Genomic DNA, 23,876 nt, shown 5'->3' on the forward strand with positions numbered 1-23,876 from the left:
AATGTGTTTATATAGGCAAGAAATCTTAAAGGTGAACCATTTTCCTGTATAGGTATGATAAGGAGTAATTCACTTCAACATGTTATCTCTGGATGATAATGGTAACGGTAGCAACCCTTTACTCATCTCTAGCTTTTTTCATTTAAGTATCTCAAAGCACTTGACAAAATCTTACAACCTTCCTGTGTTGTTAGATCCATTTTCAGATGGAGACACTGAAGTACAGGGAGAAATGGCTTGATCAAAGTCACACAGTAAATCAGTGGCAAAGACAGGGAAATCACTTGAATTCCTTTGTACATTTCATATGTGGTGGTTAAACATGGACACATGTTTAACCACCGTGTTTAACCAACTTTCACAAACATATCCACACATGCATGCACACATATACAACAAAAGAACTGTAAAAGACCACAATTTCCAGCAAATAACTTAGAAAATCAAAACACTTTATTGTTCCTTATAAATGAAAATACAGGATATTACATAAGTTGTTAGTGGTGTGTTCATGCGAACACACATTCAGTATGGGAGGAATATATTTTACATGTGTTCTATCTACTCAACTAGTTATTTTTTTCAGCGTATTACTTGTGTACACATTCAGGTCAAAATGAAGCTGTATGAGGGATAATTACAAAGCCTATAAGAATGACAGTTCTACGTTGCTGTGTGAGAAACACAGGATAGCAGGTATTTTACTTCTCTCCTGGGGACAGACTGAACCTGCTACTTAAGGGAGAAATATAGCTTTAGTTGCTAAACAGCACCTCCTCCAGCTTATCTGATTGAAGCAGTGGGTTTGCTCCTGGTCCTTACTGGCTGATGCAGAGCTGGCAATAACAGAAACTTTTCATTATAACTCTTTGGGAATAAAGCACTGAGATAATTTCTTTAATGTGGTGGTATTCTCTTTTAAGGCACCTATTAAGTATGGTGTCTGATCACTGATATGATGAGGTCTTCTGTGATTGGACATTAATTTACACATTGGGCTGAAAGTAATTTCATTAATCTCCTTAATGGAGTTATAATATGATGAATTTACTCTTCTGTATTTAGTTTAGGGAAAATGTCCTAAAGAGCCTATCTATAGAGAGGATGTGGCAGGAACATATGAGGTAATAATTTTGGGTGTTATTTTTTTTAAATGCTAATACAAAATGATAACAAAGTATCCTGGTGTTCAGAAAACTTTGTTGTGTTCCATAAAGGGTGTGAACTCTTGACACCACTAGATATGAAAGAACCATGTTATATCAGCTTTTGCTGTGTTATACCCAGTCTTACCGTGAGTGTGGTCACTTACTCCCAGCCCAGTGTATATGCATACACGTCTCTTTCTCACTCACACAGAACCCAACTCTCAAATACTTCTCATTTTTTCATTCACACTCACAGTCTCTTTCCCCTGTACCTGTGCTTTATTCAGTGTGAGGCCCATTATTTGATCCCTCTGCTGGTCCTTGGAGTCAAGATAACTGCTACACTGTGGACTGTCATCATGAGGCAAAGGACAGGGCAAAAGGGCTAAAGAAGGGTCATCCTTAAAAGCAGCTAACAGAACTGTAATCCTGACTGATCAGATAATCAGTCTATTAGCATCTACCCCTTCACATAGTTGTGAAAAGAAGAGCTCAAGGACTCTGACAGGATAAGTCCTTTCCATCCCCTACCTTCTAGGCTACGGAGACAGGCTCTTTATACCTTCCTAGCAGTTTGCATATCCTGTCCCTAGAGCACTTGGTTGCACTGCATTTTATTATTAAACTATTCTTTCTATCTCAGGGTCACTTTAAGCTGCATAAAGCTCCAAGGGCCATACTATGAATCCCCTCACCAGAACATATTTTTTACTGACAGTCTACTTATGATGATATAGACTATCAGGAAGCCCCAGCTGCAAGTTGTGGGTGAAGGCATAGGTTGGGTAATAGAGGGAAAGGGACTGGAGAAGAATGAGGAGAGATGGAAGAAGGGAAGCAGAAGCCCACAGGAGGATCTGACTATAATATTACAAATAGTTCAGAGACAGTTGCCAAGTACACAGGTGCAGCAATACATCTACAAAGCTGTAGCAGTTCTTCATCTACATGGTTTGTGATCTCCTTGGTAATATGCTAAATCTAATCAGTTTGCTAGCCATTCCCTTCCTCTCACAGAGGCTGCTATGCTGAGAGATGGAAGAGTCCAACTCTGCAGTGTTCCAGCAGAGCATGGGAGAAAGTAGAAGTGTGTATGCATGTGTGCAAGTGTGTGTATTGTGTTACTTGTCTTTCTGCCTGTGATAGTCACTTCCCACATTTAGCACAGGGATGAGAAGTCCTAGTAGCCATCTCTTCCCAAAGACATCCTGCAGGTTCTTCCTCCAGGGCCGGGCTCTTACCACCATCCCTTTCCGCACCTGGTATCGAGTTTGCCCTCTCAGGATCAACAGCATCTGGTGGCAACAAAAGCCAGCACAGGCCAGTCCAATTCCAAGCCAGAGGTACAGCATAAGGATGACAAACATTTCAGAGCTAAGGAGAGCTCCTATAGATACAGAGCCAGGGGAGAGGAAGACAAGAAAGAGATAGAGATGAGATTTAAACATGCTTTGTATATTAGTACAGTATGCATCCAGAAACATTCAACTGGATTATATTCTGTAGCAATTATACATCTGGAGAGTTAGAAGGAAAAAAAAGCAGTAGTTATTCTAATTACATTAAAGTACTTTTTCATGATGTTCAACTAATGCTGCTGAGGAAAATGCTGATATATTAGAGGCTATAGATGGAAGAAGAAAATATTATTTGGAGGGGCTGAGTGTGTGCGTGCTTGCACGCACACGCACCCCCCTCCCTCCCCAGCAGGTAAGTCTGTCATGGAGAAGTGTGGGGGAAGGGGCAGAGGCAGGGGCGGAGGCAGGGTCTGGGATGAACGGTGCCCCAGGGCTGGGGCAGGTCGCGGGATGCTTGGAGTCCAGGCAGCTTGTCCAGGGGCATGGGGGGCTCCTGTCACTGTGCATACCCCAGGAGAGGCCCCAGGGGGCACATGCTCCCTGGATCTGTGCGTGGGGTGGAGGTGGGCTGCCGCTGCAGGCTGAACTGTACTTTTCCTAGGAACTGGAAAATGAACATCCTATCCGAATACACAAGAAGAAATTCTCAAACATTACAGCAACTTGCAAAATCTCTGCTTCAACATATTAATGTAGGGACACATTCTGTGTGCTCTGCTATAATCTTGGTCCTCTTTCTAGGAAATATCAATATCATAGCACCACCCACTAAGTGACCATTCACACTTATCGAAGAGTGAAATCAGTGACACGTATTCCTAAATATTATTGTGAGTATATTTATTACACATAATTATACATGACCAGAACATTCTCACAGTTCCACTGATATCACTAGAGTGAAGCCAAGCTGTATCATCTGAGACTCTGCCTATATTTTTAATAATTACTTACTACACAATTATTAAATGGATCATAACTGATTCCTTCAGAGTTTTTTAAAGGATTTCTCTAATTTAACTTTCACTGCTGAAGTGAATATTGTAGGTATGGTGCAGGGGGGAGCTCAAGTGACTAATTCAAGCCTCTTAGTAAAAGTCACCATAAGAAACAGCAGGAGTGCTGACTGTGGGAAGCTCAGGGCTTCTCCAGGTACTAGCCTTAATATAGGCAGGGACAGATCAAGTGGTCATTGCAAATGCACTCATTCAAATGCACTAGTACATTTGAACCTCCCTTTGATTCCTGCTGCACTCAAAATGTAAAACCACTGCCTGGAAGTGGTAGCAGCATTTCTAGCTAGGCAGTGCTGAGGAAATCAATTGACTTCATTGTCTCATTGTAGTCTACCTGATCTTTTCCAGGAGTGTTAATGAATCTCTCTTCTTTTTAATGGTCTTGATGTTCCACCAATCAAGTTATCCTTTGTTCTACAATTCTGCTGTCTGATAGCTGCTCCTGGTAATGAAGCTCATATTTCACAGCCCTGCAGATTGTTTTTAACTCATTCCAATGGAGTTATATTTGGTTTTGCTTCAATCTCAAATTGAATAATAGAGCCCTAGGCCCCTAGCATATTAGTAAAGCTTCTAGATCCTTTTTTAACTGGTGAAAAATGTGTTGTTTTATATGTGATGATGCACCACATCCTCTGCACCCCCCTTTTCAAAATCCTAGATCTGTGCCTGAATACAGGCATAACTGAGTGAAATTCTATGCCCTGTGTTACACAGGGAGTCAAACTAGATGATCAATGACTAAACCCCTTCTATCTTTAAAATCTGTGATTCTCTGCTTCCCCAATAAGATACTCTATAATCAGTAGTCTAGGAGTGTTGGCTGGCACAGAAGAACATTTTGAATTCACATCAAGTCTGGAACTTGGCTAGCTGGAAACATCCAAAAGATGACTTGTTATTAAGAGACTGCAGTATCTGGCTTTTCAGAGACTCCCCTGAAGACTACAAAAAGGCACTGAAACTGTCGCACTTTGTTTTTTAAATGCAAAAAAATGCTTTCTTTTCTCTAGCCTTTCTGTTCTTGTCAGATTGTGTTTGCCTCAGTATGCAGCATGTACAATATGGAAAGAAGAGAACACGCCCCAAGGGAAGGGGAAGAATCCTCATACCGAGTTTTCTTAGAGTGTAAGACTCTGGAAAGACAATATGTTTACATCAGTATAAAAAAGGAGTGAACAGATGATGCAAACCCCTAAATTGGAGTAACATCACCCCGTCTGGTGGAAAGAAGCAGAAGTTAAATTCTACACCATTTGAAGTGTTGGCTGCCCATGTCCACCCTCAGGTAGCTTTCTGTTAAAAGCAAACGGTCTCACTGGTCCCCCAAAGCCTAGCAGTGAAGCACAGTTAGAACCATGTAAGCCACTCTCTGGAGAGCTGCATGTCTGTCCATTGCCGATCCTGATGTCATTTACACTGGCAAACAAAACCAGAGTGGGATGTGTATTCATCTGTCCAGGGCCTAACTTGAAATACTAAATAGGAAATTCAGATCCAAATATGGGCTTTTCAACATTTATTGGAAATGCATGATGCTACTTTTTACTGCTAATGTTTCAAAGGGAGCTGAGGAGAGACAGGATTTTCCTGAGATTCTTTGCAACAAGGCTGAAAGCTTTATTTGGGGGCATAATACTGAGAGTCACCAAAGCATGAAAAAGAGCTCCCCTATTTCCTCTTGTAAGAAGAAAGCTTCCCTGAGCCACACTTAATGGATACAAGGTTGCTTAGCCTTAGTCTCATGTTATCCAAAATAAACAACTATCTTTAGTTCCTTCTGTAGATTCAATCCAATCTTTGTTTACCAAAACACTGCTCATTTGTCCCTCATTACCAGACTCAGATTTTAGACTCAGATTTGCTTCTGCACCAGGTGACCTGATGTGATGTCACTCTTATTGCTGTACATTATTTATGCCAGAAATGCTGAATCATGAAGCTAAAATTACAGACATTGCACCACACTCTGAAATCCATACCAAATCACAGACTCTAGCCATAACTAGCCAGCTGAGAATGTCTCTAGCATCAAGACAGTAAACACTAAGATGACATAAAGCTAACATAGCTATCTCTTATTCCACCTGATACCTGGCCCCAACATAGAGGACATGTTAAAAGGGAAAGGTATATGGGGATAGGGTGGAGCTCCACATTGCTACACTGACCCTCAGATAATCTGTGATCCCTCAATAGCCATCTACTACAGCACCTAGACAGTTGGAGCACCCCCTAAACTGTTCTAACATACCCCTGAGCATGGGTTGGTGCATATCATCCCACAGTATCAAAAAGTCATAAACAGCTCCCTAGTAATCTCCTCCCCATCCCTCCCTTCCACTCTGTTGCGCTGCACAGTTGAGATATGGGAAGAAACAAATCCAGTATTATTTATACTGAAGTGGTTGATCCAATATTATTTAAAATATTGTTCTACTTGGAAAAGTGACAAAAATGTCACTGAAGGGCTCCATATTTATTTTCTCTCAGTAATTACCATGCCAAATTGGCTAATTTGCCAAGTAAAGCAATATTTGATTTTGAATGGCAGCCCTACCAACTCAGCCTGAAATCTGAAAATCAAGCTGGGTTCCTTATGGCTAATCCCTCACCAGCAGTAAAGATTCCACAATCAAAACATAATCAGCACCTCGGTTGATGGTGCATGAGCCAGAGTACAATCTATGTCCTTTCACCTGAACTAAGTGGAACAGTAAAAAAACATGACATTCCAGAACTAAATGGTGAAGAAAGCAGATCTGGGCCTGAATGCACAGGTTGCCAGTCTATGGGGTAAGACAATTACATGTTTATATGTTCTTCTTTGGAGCAGGATGATACCTTAAGCTTTCTCTGTTGCTGCTTTTGAAGGGTCCTTCATTTTAAGGCTTTTTTTCGCAGAGATGGAGGGGACAGCAGAGGTTTGGAGGCACGGTCATGTGAAGAGGGACAGGAGGCAGAGTGCAGAGAGAGGTGTGGGTAAAGGATCAGGGAAAGAAAGCAAAGGAGTAGATCAGATTTGCGGAGGGGCAGGAAAAGAGGTGCAGGTAGAAGAAAAAGCAAGTGAGGGGCAAAAGAAAAGGTGTAGGGAAGCATTGTTCCTAATGCACTAAGAATGTCTCTGTGTCTCCTTAGAAGGGTGGTTGGTTTTCAGACCCTGATCTGTGGAGAGCTGGTTGGTCACATCATACTAACTCCCCTCATTGTTTTTACCTGAGAGGTAGCATTCAAAGAAGCTCCAATAATGTTCTAATATAGGTTTCCCCTGTGAGTAGTCACTGGACTTGCCCCAGGGAGGTGAGGTGGGACTGGGTGAATGGTGACTGAAAGCAGAGAGATGGTAGGTTGGGCAGATTGAGGTGATGGCACATGGAAAAGTTGGCAAATGGGACAGGAGCTGGACTAGGCCACACATCTAATAGCAGGTTGGGAGAAATTGCCCAGTGGCAAATGGGGGAACAGGTGTTTATGAGATAGCCTAGAATCATAGAAAAGTAGGGCTAGAAGGGACATAAGGAAGTCTTCTAGTCCAGGCTCCTGCCCAAGGTAGGATCATTCCTGAATAAACTATCCTAGGTTTATCTAACCTATTCTTAAAACTACACAAATAATCCTGCTACACAGGCATATTGCCCCAAAATACTAAGAATACTCTAACCTGCCACAGGGGACAGCAGGGGAATGAGGGTAGTGTTCATGCCCTGCTGCCGCAAGGGAAGGAAGTAGTCTGTTAAAATACACTGGAGAGATCCAGGGAGGACTTACCTCACATTATAGAGGAAGGCAATCCCCACCCACTGTCCACAACAATCTGACAATGGGGTAACATTCTTTCCTGATCCCAAATGTGTCAATCAGTTTGTTCCTGAACAGATGGGCAAGACTTACTAACCAGGAACCTCTGAGTTGTTTAGTCCCAGCAGCTTTATCAGCATACCCCAAATTCCCCAGTCTTGTCTGCAGCCAATACCCAGTGCTTCTGAGGAAGGTGAAAAAAGGAGGGGGGAAATATTTCTTCCCAGCTTCATGTGGCAACCAGCAATGTCTAGAAGCCTGGGAAAAACCAAGCACTTCCACTCAGCACTACAGAGTTAAGCTCTGATCCCCTATGCTGAAGAACTGGAGACCCACCCAGGCACAAGCTGGTGCACCTTTCTACTTAGGTTTATAAATGAAACCCTGTCTCTCTGGTTTTCTTGTTTCATTAAACTCCTGGCAAGGTCCATCACCTTGTGCTGTCACTGCCAAGCTGGGTCTGGGCTTTTTTAGACTCTAATGCCATAAGGATAGGGTTGTGGCTGGAACCTGGATGGATTCTCAGCTTCCTTTTCAATAGAAAAAGAGTCCTTTAATAATATTGTGTGAGACCACTAAACAGCTCTGGAAATGAATGCAACACCTTCATTAAGACTCAACAAAGTAGTGGAACCCTCTTCCTTCCTATGTCCCCCCTACACACCTGGCACAGTGGGTTAGGAAAATGCAGGAGGAAAGGGTGCCATTGGGAAGAGAAAGAAAATATTCCTCCTCTCTGAGAGAGGCCACTGACCTGAGAAGAACTGGCTGATGGAGTGAGGCAGGAGGGTCAGGAAGGCCAGTGGGTTTGCAAAGGACACAGAGAGCACTGCAGAGATGTAAGCCACCCCGGCCACCAGGGAGTCGAGGCAAGCCAAGGACGTGTAGAGGCAGAACATGATGAAGTTCCGCATATTCCTGCTCCCGATGCAGTTCCCTGTGAAGAAACAGTGGTGGTCATGCCTTTGGGTGACTCTGGCACACAGTCTACAGAAGTGGGTGCTGGGCAAGGCTGAGCCAGTGGCTCTGCTTCCATCCGACCAGTCTGCCACAACTTCGGCTCCTCCGCCCAAGTTCAGGCACTGGCCCAGGTCCTCAGGGGAGTTGTGTATCACAAGGATGTAGTTGCCCAGGGCATTAGCTGAGAGGAAGAGGAAGAGGGCCCCATGCAGCAGAGCAGGAGAGAGAAGTGGGGTGGTGGAAGGGTCTCTGAACATGCTGGGGACGAAGAGAAAGAGCTGGAGGACGAAGGTCACTAAGGAGATGCACAGGAAGTAGGCTGGAGCAACAACATTGAGCAGCTTGAGCGCTAGCATCGCGCCTTACATTCCTGCAGGGGAGAGCGAGAAGAAAACAAACGTGACCGCCTCAGCCGGAGACTTGCTGCTTCCATTTCCCCTCCCCGGCTCCCCAGCCTGCTCCTGGAGACGCTCTCGCCGCTTCTCCCTGTCTCCGCCTCGCTCCCCCGCCCCCTTCTGCCGCCAAATCCCCAGCGAGCCCCGGCGGGAGGGCATGGAGCCCGGGTCCCGCGGGCAGGCTCGGCCCGGGCGCCGCTCGGCCGCCTCCGGGCTCCGAGGGGGGCGGCCCCGGGCTGCCTGCGCCGGGCTCCGGCTCTGCTCGGCTGCGTCCTGCTCCCGGCAGAGCAGGCTCAGGGCTGCCTGGCTGAGCGCGGGCGGGGCGGGGGCGGGGGCAGGGCGGCTGCCGGCTCTAATCCACCGCAGCGCGGATCAGACCCGGGCTCCGATTTATCCCGTAAAGCCCTGATCGCCGGATTGCCGCGCGGCCCGCGCTGCTCCCGCACCCTGGGGGGCCCCGGCGGCGGGGGAGCGGGGAGCTGCCCGCCCCTGTGCATCTGTGTGTGTGTGTGTCTGTCTGTGCCTCTGTGTGTGTGTGTGTGTCTGTCTGTGGCTCTGTGCGCGTGTGTCTGTGCCTGTGTGTGTGTGTCTGTCGGGGGGGGAGGGGGGGTGTCCCAGGCCCGGGGCCCGGCGCGCGGCTCAGCCCCCCGCCCCGACCGGGGGTGCAGCCCAGCCCGGCCCGGCCCAGCTGCGGTGTGCACAGGTCCCGGCCCCCGCCCCGACAAGGGGGAGAGAGGAGCGGCCGAGGCAGGAGCCGGGCCCGGGGGCACGAGGCGGCGCCCGGGGCCGCCAGCGCCGCCCCCCGCAGCGGCCCGCCGGAGGCACCCACGGGGCTGCGTGCGCCTGCCCGCCGCCGCCGCCGCCACCCTGGAGCACCCGCGCCTGCCGGGGCCGGGGCCGGGGCCGGACGAGCGGGAGACGCTGCTGTCCCTCCCGGGCCCCGCGCCGGGCTCCTCGCTGCAGCACCCCGAGGCGGCGGCGGCGGCGCGGGCCGGGCGGGAGCTGTCCCTTCAGCACCCGGCACCGCCCCACCAGCGCCCCGCGGCGGCGGCGCCGCGCGGGCAGGGGCGACGGGGCGCGCTGCCTTGTAGCCTCCTCCGGGGCAGCGCGTCCCCCCAGCGGCTCTGCAGCCCGGGAAAGGGGCACGGCGGGGCAGAGGGGCAGGGACAGGGGCAGGGGCGGCGCGCTTCGGGCCTCCCTCACACTCATCTCCCCTGCCTCTCACACGCCTCGCACCCCGCTGTCCGTACACACACACACACACACACACACAGGGGGTGGCTTCTCCTTCTGAAGACCAAGGTTCAAATTCTGAACTGGCCCGGGTCACAGCAGGCCTAGGCTGCTCTTTTCACCTGTCTCACTCACTGCCCTAAACATGATGGGCCTCATTCTCAGCCTGTGTTTTTTCCAAGGGAGGTCTCCCAGGCTCACGGAAGTGAGGTGCAGCGCAAGGCTGTGGTCTGCTCCCCCGTTTCAGTTTCCAGGTGAGAGACACAAGGAGAGGGACAGGATGCATCTCACACTCAGAGACACACTCACACACACTAGTTTGGAGTTAGTGACAGTGACACAGTTCAAGAGATTTTTTTTTTTTAAATCAAAATAACTTTTTCTCTCTGCTTACTTTCATGATTCAGCATTTTGAAGAAAAATATTTATGATAATAAAAGCAAGAGGAAGCCTCTAGGCAATGGAGCTGAAATGAGATGTGACTGAGAGGCATGTCAGCAGCACTGGGGGCAAAGTGGGCAGCACTTGCTCAGCTTTTGTGCTGCTTGTCAAGATTACTAAAGTGCAAAAAAAAAAAAAAAAATCAAATCCTTCAATAGTTTCTTGATTTAAGCTAGACAGAGCCATACAATAAGCAATACTGGTCAACTGGCCTGAATTCTGTTTTAAATCATCAGACAGTATTCTTCCTGTATTTTAACAGCTACATCAAAATAAAAATGACAACAAATCACATGAAAACTGTTCATGTAATCAAAAGATCTCACACTGAAGGGAATGAATAATATGAAAGGCATTAATCCTTCTTATGCAAGTAGCATCACAAGCTATCGCTTATTAATGCCATGCATAACACAAAGTGAAATGCTTTTTTCCCATTGGAGTAAAACATTGGTGAACCCATTTGTTCCTGGTGTTCTTATTAAAGTGGTGTTCCAGATTTTGATGCTTACTGTTTTGCCACTGACAAAATACCAGCTTCCAATTTTAATATCTGCCAAGCATGGTTTTTGTTCTGTCAATGTTAGAGTGTTTGTGTAATGGAAGTTTGGGCGGGGGAGGAGGGAGTTATCCACATATAACTCCATTGTTCCTGGAGGAGTTATGTTGTGGATGAAGTTGGTGGGAATGGGAAAGACTTAGGAAAAGCTTGAGAAACTGATGGTATATATTAAAGCAAATGGCATTAATATTTTCCCTCCCTTAAAATAAATGTCATGCTCATGAAGGTGCTACATGGATCACCAGTCAGAGAGATGGGAACCTTCTGTTTTCCATGCTGCGGAGACAGAGTATCCTACTGGACAAGGCACTGGGCTATAATTCATGAGCTCTTTTCTTAGCTCTGTCATTTACCTGTTAGGTCACATGGGCAAGTCACTTCACTGCTCTGTACCAGTTTCCACACCAGTAAAATTGGGATAATGCCACTTCCTTCCTTGGTGAAGCACTTAGAGTTTTGTGCTTAGAAAGAACAATAGCAGAGACAGACCTTGTTACTCATTGTGCACTTCCTCAATAGTAGCACTGTGAGCTTGTCCCATATAGCACACCATTGGCAGAGGACCAGAATCTCACCTCTGCCTTGCATAGATTTGGGTCTACATGGTCTACCAAACCTTTAAATTCTGTCCTGAGACAGCCATTAAGAAAGTTAATAACTGATAACTGTGATGGCAACTTCTCTAAAGTGGATACTTGTCCTATTGGGAAGAAGACTGGGAATCTAGGCAATCTAAATAGCCATTAGATAGAACAAGTGTCCACATTAGAGATAATCCTACCACTAAACTGGGATATACTTGACCATAGTGAGCAAGAGAGCTGACAATTTCTATAGTTTGTTCCTTGAGACACTCTCCTGGTTCCCTATCAGCAATAAAAACAGCAGCTCCGGCCAATTCCATGACATCTGGCCTCACACCCAAAAGAGTTCTTCAGAGAACTCTCTTTGAGTCACATCCCAAGCAGTGCGTTATTTTACACTCTTCCCACACGGAATGTGTGTGGCTGAGACAGCCCCATTAGGTCTGCATTCAGGAGACAGCCAGTTGGCAATGTTTCACAGAAATGAGAAATCTGATACCTGTTATTTGACTCAATAGCTTGGGTGAAATTAATTCTTTCTGTGGTAAATTCAGTGATGCTTCTCTCAAATTATTGTTAAGGATAAACAATATGCAGTTCCAGTGGGGGGGTTTCCAGTTAACTTTCAAAATCTGGACATGCAAAGTATCTGGAGGGGATTTCTGTTGCGTTTGGGCACATAACAATGAATACTAATCCGCTGAGACAGACATGGCCCAAAGTTCTGTTTAGCAACAGAACAGGCATGGCATGGATGCTGGCCAGCCTGCTTTTGCCCATGCTGCTCTCCACAAGGAGGCCTCCAGCCTGCCATGGTGTGCACTCAGGAGCACTGGGGGGTTAGGTTCCTGTGCCCCATTCAGTCCTGGTTAGCCCACTGAGATCAGCAGAACCTAAAAATACCCTAAAATAGGAGGTGGATTTTAAGCTTCTTTTCATATTTGGGAGATCCTAAGTGCTCAGCACTATTGCAGACCAGGCAGGTATCTATGTCTGAACTAAGGAACATAGCTTTAGGCTCTGTTTGTTTAAAATCTTGACCTAGATTGACAATAATGCTGTGCCAATTGTGCTGGGGGCTTTAGTGATTTGGATGGCCATTGAGCTGTTGACAGATGGTAGGGACTTTCACATACTGTCAAACTTGCTGGATTTGAATCTATGGCTTTGAGAAGACCCACACCTCATGTTCTGTCCTAATTCATCCAACGTTTGCCAACATCTTCCTCTTCCTCCATCTTTAGCTCTAATGTTGAAACATACTGAATTACAGCCACATTTCCCTTTCTGTGTGAGCCAAGCTTCTGACTGGTCCATTTATTTGTTGTTTTCTTATTAGAACCTCATGTTTCACAAGGTTTATGACTCAAGTGTAAAAATATGCTGCCTGTAAAATTTGGCATATAAGTATCTACGTGGGAACACATTTTATTTCGCACATTGAAAATCAGCTTGGCCAGTTCTAAGGCATCCAAATGAAAAGTTTGCTATCTAAAGACACATTCTTGGGCTGCTGTATCTTTGTATGCCAGATAGACGTTTTTAGGTCATTAATCCATGTGAATGAATAGGAGGAAGGGAAAATGAGGTGTGTGGGGTGGGGGGAAAGAAAAACCCATGTTCTTTCACACATGCTCATACTAACCGTCTCCACTGACAGTGTCCTGAGGTGCTTTAACACATGGATTTATAACACTTAAGCAGATTGAGAAAAAGGTTTAGAATGACAGAGAAAGAGTCAACAACTTGTAAGTGGAAAAAGATTTGTGACATGGTCTAAATCTTTCAGGGAAAACCCTCCTTTTAAATGCATGTCTAGCTACCAGTTTACATAACAGATTAGGATATTGTCATTTCTCATCAGAGAAGCTAAACTCAAATGTGTCAAGAAGGAGAAACGTTATCAGTATCTGGGCAAAGAAAAATGGTTGTCCTTGAAAATGTGTTAGCTACCATGTTACAACTAACAGGATTTAAATGTGACATTGTACCTAATACACAGACCAAGGCACCCTTAAAAACAGCAGCTGTCCTGATTTTCAAAGCCACAGATAAAATCAGCCCTAGTGATCACAGACTGTCTCCCCCTCTATAACCAAATGACTTCCATGACAGTTACATTTCATTGACATTACTGTTGACTGATAGGGGGAATTTGGTGACTGTGGGAGACAGACCCTTTACAAAATGGGGAACCCTTGCCACAAGAGATAAGAACAACCACTGATCTTGTCACATTCGCAGCCACAAAGAAGTCCTTGCTTGTCTCCCTCCATTTCCCATGCTGTTCTCACAGTCCTCAATATTGTCCTTCTCCCCAGTCATTCATTTTAAAGAAATGTCCTAAATCTTTTTCTTTCAGGCAAAGAAGGAAATAAAAAGGACAGTGTCATTTTTTAAGCAATGAGAGGTTGGGGATAATATATTAATAAAGGCCACATAGGTACCTAGTTAGGTATTGCAATGAAATATCAAGTCTGTTTAAAATTAATATACTAAGTAAGAATTTATTGTATGCTCTTACGTGTCATGAAAGCTGTTGCAGAAATTAACATTTGACTCATTGGCCGCCTGCTGCTGATGTTGGAAAACACCAGCTTGCTATGATCAAATAGATTTCAGCAAGCCAATACATTAATGTTTTAAAAGAAAATATTAGAAGGAAAAAATCACACATGGAAGCAAGTGGAAAAGGTGCCCCACATGAAAGGAAAGGTGCTCATGTCTGGGTCCAGTCACCAATGAATGGATGAGAACCTGGGCAGGATAATCTGTAATAGAAAGCTCTCTAGCAGCTAAAGGAGTTGGGGTGGGGGAAGAAAAACAAGAGGACAACATCAAGGCAGACAACTCAGGTGTGATCTTACAGTGCTCTGAGCATCTATGTAGCATCCTCTGCAATTTGCTGAATGGCCTCAATTTACCATTATCTTCATGCAGGATCAGACTCTACACACTTACAGCTGGCTCATTTAGTGCCTGATTCAGCTTTCATTGGATTCCTTGGGAATCCAGCCTATATCAGACTTTGGATCAGAAAAAGTACCCACCTTGACTGTTTTGCTTTCTGTGAGTATTTTTGTTTCAACCCCAATAAGTTTAAGCTCTCAGGCAGGAATGGGCAAAATACAGCCCATGGGCTGGATTCAGCCCATCTAGGGATTTTATCCAGCCCATGGCAGGTCCCTTGGCCCCACCCAGCCCAGGGGTGGGAGGCAGCCAGCCCAGGCCATGGTGTATATGGCTAGTCCCACCAGCCCCCAGGCATGTAGCAGGGCTGGGGCAGCATAGTGGTCAGATGCTGCTTCCCAAAAGCCGCAGAAGCATTTGCTTCTTCCAGCTATTGACCTGGCCTGCAGCAGTTCACCAAAACTCACTAAGTGGTCCTCCAGACCAAATAATTGCCCACTCCTGCTCTAGGGTGTTAAAGGAACCTGGGAAGACAACAGTCCTACAATCCATAGAAAAAATATTGGGGTGAAGGCAAGTAGTTGGTTTTCTTTTCTTTTGGGTCTTCTGCAGACCTTTAGGGAGCAGGGAATCTAAAATAACAAATGTAAATATTAAGCACTGGGGCAGGTTAAAAACCTACATAGTCAACAAAGAAGGTGTGAAACTGCTCAACCCAAGCAATCTGCTGTCACCAAGAACAATCACCTCCCTGGAGCCGTCCCTTTAGGTTTATTGTTGACTTCTCCCTGCACCTCCCCTCTTTTCCTGCTGTGTTCTGTTGCTATCTCATGCTGCATTCTTGATCTAATGTATATAGTACATCTGAAGAGGCAAGAGGGCTTGTCTTTCCATGCTTATAAAGGACCCAGGCACACCTAGAATATCCTATACATTATAAATAATGATAACACATGCTCATATTCATAACCAATTCACTGATCATATGTTGAATATTCAGCACCAAGCAGATGGTTCTTTCTCTGTCTCCAAAATGGAAATGACCAGTTACTAAAGATAAAATACTCCTTCCTTTTTGCTGTTTCCCTGGGCCTCTTGCTTACGCTTCCCTTGCAGAAACTGCAGCTCCCTAGAGAAACAAGCCTTTCAATCTGGGAAACAGTGAAATCATATCTGAAATATGATATGCCTCATCACTAGAAGCAGACCAAATGAACACATTTCTAAATCAGTTATATAAAGCAGACTTGGACTAAGTCCCCTTTTCTGCCTCTGCAAGATATTCTGTGGGGCAAACACTCCCTGCTTCTGGTTTCACATGACTGTTATTCTTTATTCCTGAGATGATATTCCTTCACTGATTCTGGATGACTTGTTTCCAAAGGACTTTGGATGCTATTGAAATGTAGAATGTTATTGTTATTATAGATACCTGTACTGTACTTAACCACAATATTATGCATCTCCCTAGACAGTGCAAATGTGAGTGAATTTAACTGAACTTTTGTTGCTAGGCTAAAGGCCAGATTTAGATCACTAAAGTAGGTGCCTAAACAGGACTTCGGTAGAATTTAGGTGCCTAAAACAAAACAAAAACAATCCATATCAATCCTGTTTCATCAGCCACGAAGCTCATTAGGCATCTGCACTTTGGACTATAAAGATCCTGAGGTATCTAAACCTAGGTTTCCATGCACAAGCAGCTAGGAACCTAACTCCTTCCTACGCTCCATTATGATCCAGATACAAGGTAGAGAGGTATCTAAGCCTACCTAAGTCCATGGAGGAGCCTGTTCTGTTAGGTATGCTTGTCACATGCCTAATGTACCCTAATCGTATTGAGTTTATTACAAAGTGCAGCAGCCACAGTCACTTTCACTCAAAACAGAGGTGGCACCAACTGCTGCCAACCTTTTGTATAATAGCATAATTGTTAGAGCACTTGCTCAGGACATGGGAGAACTGCATTCTAGACCCTGGTCAGCCCAAGAGTGTTCAAATCCGCATCTCTCATCTCACAGGAGAATGGCCTAGCCACCAAGTTATAGAATACTCTGGCTGAGGCATCCTCCTTCCTCCCCTCATATTGAAGCTGAGCCACTGTTCAGCTATGAAAGCAACAAATAGAACAAGCTCAAGACAGCCTGTCTCTGTGGCCCATGAATTAGGTTACTTGGCTGAAATGGGTCTAAGGTTTTGATTCCTGCCCCCAGGTCATGTATATTATATTAGTCACTACTGAAAAAAGAAAAATAATCCTAAGAGCCAGGGATCAGAAAGGGGTTTGAATCCTCTAGCTGTATATGACCCATAAAACTCAGTTCTCTCATGTCTTGGCCAAGTGCTGTAAGCACAAAGCTATGATACAAAAGGCAGGTATCTTAAAAAAAAAAAAAAGAAGCAGCTCCTCTCAATTAGGACCCTAACCTCAGAGAAGGAGTCCAAAGGCCTGGATCCTGAGTGGGTAGAGTATTTAATGCATAGTCCTGAGTCACCTGCTAAGCTCCAGAGAGGGGCAGGATTCACTCACATGCACATCTGTGCTCAGTGTTGTCTGTTAGCTTCCTTTAGACATCTCCCTGCTCAGCCTCTAGAATTTTTGAATCATCTCTCAAAAGCACCTAATTGGACCCATTGATTACATAGGGAGATCTGCTCTCCTTTAATGATTCACTTGGGGCCAGGCATCTTATTTTTAGCTGTTGTACTGCCTAAATTGAAGGAACCTGAGGGGCCAATCTGGATTGTTCCCTAGACATCTTTACTTATATAGATTCTACCATCTTAGAGACTCCCAAAGTGTACGTGTACTCCTGTAGGGTAGTCACCTTTGGGATAGAACATGATATTCCCTGGTTTAAGATTGGACATGAAAACACAAGGCGGGGGATCCTCATTTGGTGTAATGGTCACAGCTCCATTCAATTCAGTGGAGCTATGTCAATTTACACCAGCTAAGGATAAACCTTCCGCTGTCTTCACAACTGTGTCCAATTAAACCTGTGGGGAGGATTTTGGAAGGTAGAATATAGGCATCCACTCTTAAATTAGGACAAGGCATCAGGACTACTCTAACTCCTTTGAAAAGTGTGCAAGTGATTTGGGACTTAAGGCCACAAAAGGTTGACACTTTAGGGCTCCTTTATCTTAAACCTAGCAATTCCAGCAGCAAAGCACTTTCTAGATGCATAAAGTGGGCTCAGAACTGAATCAGGAGAAATAATGTTATCTACACAATCAACAGCACCACTTACTTCAGTGGTTCCCAACCTTTTTAGATTCAAGGCACTCCTCAGAAAATGCTAGTTCTTAGTATTCACTTTTTTTTGACTATGGAAAAATAATAGAGCAATATTTCTGTTACAAAGAATGCACAAAGACCAAGTCAGAATGTTTCTGATATTATATATTCATATTTGAAATATCTGGGTTTACTATGGAAATCAAGTGTAGGTGTTTATAGGATGCTGTGGCACCCTGGATGAGAATCATACACTGCAACAACCTGACTATCTTTGGGTCTCCCATACAATCTCTGATAAAACCTAGTCCAAATGTGCTACTAAGAACTGAGATCACAATCCAAGCATGAAGAACATCAATATCCACATTGCAGTTTGTCAAACACACTGATAAGTGTGATCAGGTGATTTGTGTAAGGAGTTTATCAGTCTCAGCTAGACTCTGGGAAAACAAGTAAATGCTATCAGGGAAATCCAGGCCCTCAATCTGCTGAATAGCATCTTGCTTCACAATTAATGCCCTTTGCTTTACCAGGACAAACTACAGTGATTCCCAGTAGAAGGACAAATGACAGATTTGGGACTTCAGTTTGGGATTCTCAAGGCAGCTGCCTGCTCTGAAGTCTGTATTTCCAGTATTGCTGTTGGTAGAATTCTTGCTTCCCTATCCCCTGGCTACCTGAGATGCACGAGCCTGTGTTTCTGTCTGACGTATGCAGTACCTGCAGTTCTCTCAGCCAGTATTCCCTTCTGTGTGGGACAGTGCTGAGAGGCATGCCCAGATCCCATAAATGTGTCTTCCCTGAATGAGTTGTATGCATCTTTTGGTAGTAGGGGAGACCTCTGATCTTTCAGGGTCTTTGTTCTTGGGGCTGGGCAGCCTTTCAACTTTTTTCAGTACTTGTGGTGCCCCCTCATGTTGTTTAAGTTCCAGGTAAATTTATAGGACACTAAGGGCAGATTTAATTTCCCTTTGTGTATCTAGCTGACAGTTATCTAGCCTCTACCTGGCCAGTTTTGGCCCTATATTTAAGCTGTAGCTGTGTACACATTTAGACTGAATAAATACAGTAGGGCTATGTACTGGCCAAGGAAGTAGGTAGTTATTTGCTTGTATACCTGAGTGTAAGTCACCAAAAATGAATGCAAGGTGGAGAGGAGACCTCTCCAATACTTCATGCCAGTGATTCTCAAGCAGGGTATTGGGATATACTGGGGTGCCTGGAGATCCTTTGAAGGGTGCTGTGGGAAGTGTGAGGAAATAAGTGAGGTGTGAGGAGAAAAGTAGATAAGTGCAGGCTCAGTATTGTCCTTGCTTGACTGATCGTGACTCACACTGTCCAGCCCCTCTGCAAGGAGATAATCACAATAATAAATAAATTAGTTTTTTGAAATGCTCAATTCACAACAGTTACGAAGCGGTACGTCAAGTCTGATGAGAGGTGCCTTTGGGCAAAAAAGGTTGAGAACCACTACTCTAGGTTGAGTAGCTGAGTGGTTAGATCACTTGCCGAGGAATCTATAGACCCACCTTCAAGGTCCCTTTTCCTGAGAATGGTTTGAAACTGCATTCTGGCATCTTAACATAATGCTCAAACTACCACATCACAGGCATTATCCAAAAGCCTCCCCAGAACTTCTTCTGGAAGCTGCATCACTGGCCCTTGCATTTAATAGCCATTGGAAATGGAAGCAATACAATTTCTGCTCCAGTAGGAGACAAATGACTATATATCCAAGACCTGCAACCTTCCAAAGCAGTATTCATCTCAGTTAGCCATGCACTCTTCAGGGGGTGCTCTTCTTCCTGGCCTTATGTACCTCCTTCTCTTGGTTGCCCAGGGGACCAGCTTCAAAATGAGTGCTAGAGAGCTTTTGGGATAACTCCTGACCAGTGGCACAGTGTTCAGTGCACTGGCCTGGGAAAATAAAAAGGTACAAGTTAAAATTGTTTCTGGATGAGGTCAGCCTCAGGCCTTTATCTCTGTCTTCCTGGGCAATTTCCCCAAACACTTAGGCATTGCCTCTAAAACATAGGAGGCTCCTCTCTTTTTTCCAGGATTTATGCAAGTGCATGCACATATTTAGCCACACAACTGCCCAGCTGGTGCACAGCTTACTGAGTACACTGAGTATAGTCATACACATTTATGCACCCACACTATATGGGTAATAGAATCAAAATCTGTGAATAAGTGCCAAAAAAGCTACTTATGCAGTTGGAAAACTTCCATTTAGTGCTACAAAGGGAAATACCAGGAAAATTCTGCCCTGGAAACCTTCAGACATATTTAGTTTAAAACAAATAAAGTTTTTTCTTATCTTACTGAGTAAGCCCAAGCTAGAGTTATGTTGCTGTCAAAAGGAATTATGCTTCAGAAGACTGCAGAAATTAGACTCCTATCACTCTTATTTTTTCCGTAGCCCTGGGCTTCTCACTACAGGAAGATTTGCAAGGGATGAAGGCAACTGGGGGAACTAATACAATCAGTCTAATGCTGTTTGTAGTAATTGTACTTTTCACTTCATCCCTCAGTGGAAGAATTAAGTAGAGGACTTCACATAAACCCCAAGAAGAACTGATATATAAATACCACGGAGGGAGAAGAATTACCTAGGGTGATCACAGAGATGATGACAAGGTGCAATGGGATAAAATTAAGGAGAAATGCAGGGTTAATATTGGGAAAATCTAGCTGGCAGTGAGCTAAATCAAGCTGGAATATCTTTTGGAAAGAAGGGGAGCCCCCTTCATATGGGATACTGAAAATGAGCCTTGAAAGAGTCACCTTTCCACTTCTTGGGGATTTCAAAATTGACTTTTTGGTATCCCAGCTAAAGCCAATAGATGGTGCTATTTGTTTAGCTAAGGTCCCTCACTGCCCCTCCAGCAGATGCTGCACAAAGCAACTGTTGAGACAATAAGCTCACTTCTAATATTAAAGCACATTCAGAATGAAAAGCTCCAAGGAGCTGATATGAAAAACTGGTCCTGGCTGTAATGGTCAAACCATGTGACCATTCCCAATGGAAAGAAGGAAGTAAGGAAAGAAGGAGAGAGATGCAAGGGCATGTTTGTGCCCTTTAGGTGAATCATTCAGATACCATGGGGATAGAGATCTTATAAAACCATAGAGAGTTGCAGCTAATCCCTCTCTTCCTGCCCAGGCAGGGAATGTTCAGTTTTCAAAACACCATGTATTTGCGTCCATGAAGGCAGTTTTCCTTAAGTGCCCAGGAGATAACTGCTCTTCTGGTGTGGTTTAGTACCTACCCAGGTGTTGGGGCTTTAAGCCCACTTTATGGAAATGGGAAGCTCCCCCCTATCTTGCTCCTGTGGCCATATGGCTGAGGGGAAGCAAAACTTGGGAGCATCTGAACCCCAAGCTTCTGGGCTTGGGCCTGCACGTAGGATGCCTGCCAAAAGATGTTGGAAACATCTGAAGCCCCTGGTAGGGGGAGCAGATATTTGCTGGTAGAAGGGCCACTTATGATTCTGGACTAACTCATGGATTTGGACTTGATTTGGCATGGAACACGAAAAATGTCTTTAAAAAAAAATTCACTTTTCCCCAAGGAAAAGTGCCTTTACCAGATAATGAAAGGCAAAGTCTTTAATAGGGAGCCCGAGACTCTTGATACTTTACGAGATGAACTGCAGCAAGTAGGTCCACAGGCAGATGCAGGCAGCTGAATATGGGCTAGCTTCAGGAAAGTAAGCACCAGCAATCTATAGGGCTGCAAGTACCTACTGCATGCCTAGCTAAATAGCAATAGGGCAGAGCCCTGGGTAGGCAAGAGGAGAAAAGCTGCAGCTGAGCCAGAGAAACAGCAGTAGGCTACTCAGTAAGCCAAGAGGACACACTTGTGGCTGGTCAGGGGGACACCTAACTGGAAGAGGAGGCAGTCTGGAGGATATAACTCTGGGTTCCTGAGGCAGAGGGCTCAGGGTAACCTTGAACTCTGCAAGAGTAGAAGCTACAGGCCAGGTCAGGTACCTCCAGCATCAGCCTTTGTGCAGTTCTAGTTTAAATTAATTGTTCACTCCTATACCAAGCATGGTGTCCCTCTTACAGACCTCTTTAATAGTCCTGAGGATTGTGCTGCTGGTTATCTGAACGTGGATAAAACCCTACTAATAGGCAAACTAATGCCTAAGCACCAATTCAGCTCTGATGTAAACAGGTGCAAACCCTATTTACTGGCTGCAACTACACAAGACACTAACTGCACAGTAGCTCATTACTACTGCTCAGTAGCGTTGCATGGCACAAAGCATGACATGATGCTATGGCACAATAGTAATGAGCTACTGCACAGAGGCATCACCAAAAGGCCATTTGGGGATGCTACTGTGCAGTAACACGGGTGACTGCGCAGTCACTTAGTACTTGTGTATGCAAGAACTAAATGACTGCACAGTAAGAACTGCACAGTCAGTGTCTCATACAGATGCAGCCACTGTGAAGGGATTCCACCTAATTGTACTATGGCTATAGTTAGTCCAGGATCCCCATTATCTTGTCCTTCATTTCACCTGTTTAATTTGGCTTTTCATAATCAAGAGGAGTCTATACACGTGCTCTGGCGTGAAGAGGGGGACGCCTATACGTGCACTTCAGTGTGGAGGAGGGCATTCTCAGAACTGCTCTAATTAAAGCATCCACAGTGTCACTTGTATTCAGTGTATTCACTGATTCCAAGACCAGGTATGGCTCTGAGTGTCAACAGATGGTCCCCTCTGGTTGTTTGGCAGGGTATTGTGTGTCCCATGAGGGCGAAGGCAAGCTGAATAGACACTGCAAGTACCAGATTCTACAGGCTGCAGCTCTATGGGTCTCCATACGTTCATGTCCTGAGTCATGGAGGGGCACTTTTCCAAGACAGCTGGAACTCAGGAGATACAAATGACCTCAGCATTGATACCTAAGGAAGTTTCAACCCAAGATCAACCAGCTGGCAGTCCTAGCCAAGGCTGTGAAAGTAACTGCACTCACTGGGGGTCTTCAGGCCTAGTGGTGAGAACATGCTCTCTACTCCATCCCTCTCCTGGAGGCAGCAATACATTGGCTGGCTTGCAGCTCCCACCAGCCAAGGCTTAAATTCTTCAGTCCATATCTCAATGCAGCCTGTTTTGCATCAACCTCCAGCCACTTAGCATGCATCTGTTCCATGCTCCCTATATCCTGACTGCTACCACATAACTGGCTGTGGGTACTGCTGGCTTTCTGCCAGTCCAATTCTCAGCCCTCCTGGCCTTGTTCTCAAGCTACCTTATACCAGCCTGCTGCCCTTCAGCAGCCAGCTCCCAGAATATTGCCTCTGCCCTGCACAATGTTACTAGATTTGAGAAAGAGAAATGTTGCATTAGAACACACTACTGTGGTAATTAGGCTATGTAAATATACAGTTTTTCCATTCTTAGTATATAACCGTATGTCCATAAATATCGAATACTTTGATCATTTCACTCACTGTCACCTCTTAGAATTATAATTTCTCAGTGGAATTCCACTTCATACACATAGTCCCTTGTGCGACATGCCTACAAGCAAGTCTGTGCATATGAGGGACAGCACAAGGTTATTTAAAGTCTCCTGAAGGTGGAAAATGGATTGGAAATTAACATTTTCATTCAAATGCAAGCTGTCTTGGGAGCTTCCTGAATTGTCACACGCTTAGGCCAAGTTTACAATTAGCTCTAGTATATACACATAGGGGCCAAATTCAATGCATAAATACAGTAATTATGATATATCTGGCATCAGTGGCCCTGCTGGTGCTGCCCCTACACATCTCTTTGCTCTGTGTAGAGCTAGTCTGGAGCTCTTTGACAGCTGCTTGGGAAGTGGTTTAACACAGCATGCTACACCGACTCCAGTTCAGCAGTGGAGTGGGTACTGGACCTGTACCAAGCCAGTAGCTGAGGTAGGTGTTTACCTACCAGCTACACAGAAGTTTTGTCAGGCTGAGTTGGTTAATGTTTGTAAAACACTTACAAGATGTGAGGTGCTACAGACTGTGACAATGATAAACAGTAACTTCTTTCAGGGAAATGATCTGAAAAACATTCACACACAAGTAGCGTCCTGCCAGGACAAACCTGATAAGTTTATGTTGATTTGACTGAAATTTCTAAGCAAATTCTTCATTAGCTACAATTGTAAAAAAAAAGCTTTAAAACCTACTAAAAGCTTAGAAACCAGAAGACAATTTTAATATTTGTCAA

At 44.9% G+C, this 23,876-nt stretch overlaps 1 protein-coding gene across 2 annotated transcripts; it reads right to left on the minus strand.

The window, feature by feature from the left end:
- Nucleotides 1-451: 451 nt before the first annotated feature.
- On the minus strand, nt 452-9,253 carry ZDHHC22 (zDHHC palmitoyltransferase 22). Of its 2 annotated transcripts, XM_090033769.1 has the most exons (3): nt 9,122-9,253; nt 8,075-8,650; nt 452-2,535 (listed from the first exon to the last, which is right to left on the minus strand). In XM_090033769.1, the coding sequence occupies exons 2-3, from the start codon at nt 8,634-8,636 to the stop codon at nt 2,270-2,272; spliced, it is 828 nt and encodes a 275-aa protein (XP_089889895.1). In that variant the 5' UTR covers nt 8,637-8,650; nt 9,122-9,253; the 3' UTR covers nt 452-2,269. The 2 variants fall into 2 exon arrangements, with proteins under 2 accessions (XP_089889895.1, XP_089889894.1); XM_090033768.1 differs by lacking the exon at nt 9,122-9,253 and having other exon boundaries at nt 8,075-8,966.
- Between the last annotated feature and the right edge of the window lie 14,623 nt (nt 9,254-23,876).

Source organism: Crocodylus siamensis, chromosome 2 (assembly GCF_052110815.1).
Source record: "Crocodylus siamensis isolate JL-2025a chromosome 2, ASM5211081v1, whole genome shotgun sequence".
NCBI lineage: Eukaryota > Metazoa > Chordata > Crocodylia > Crocodylidae > Crocodylus > Crocodylus siamensis.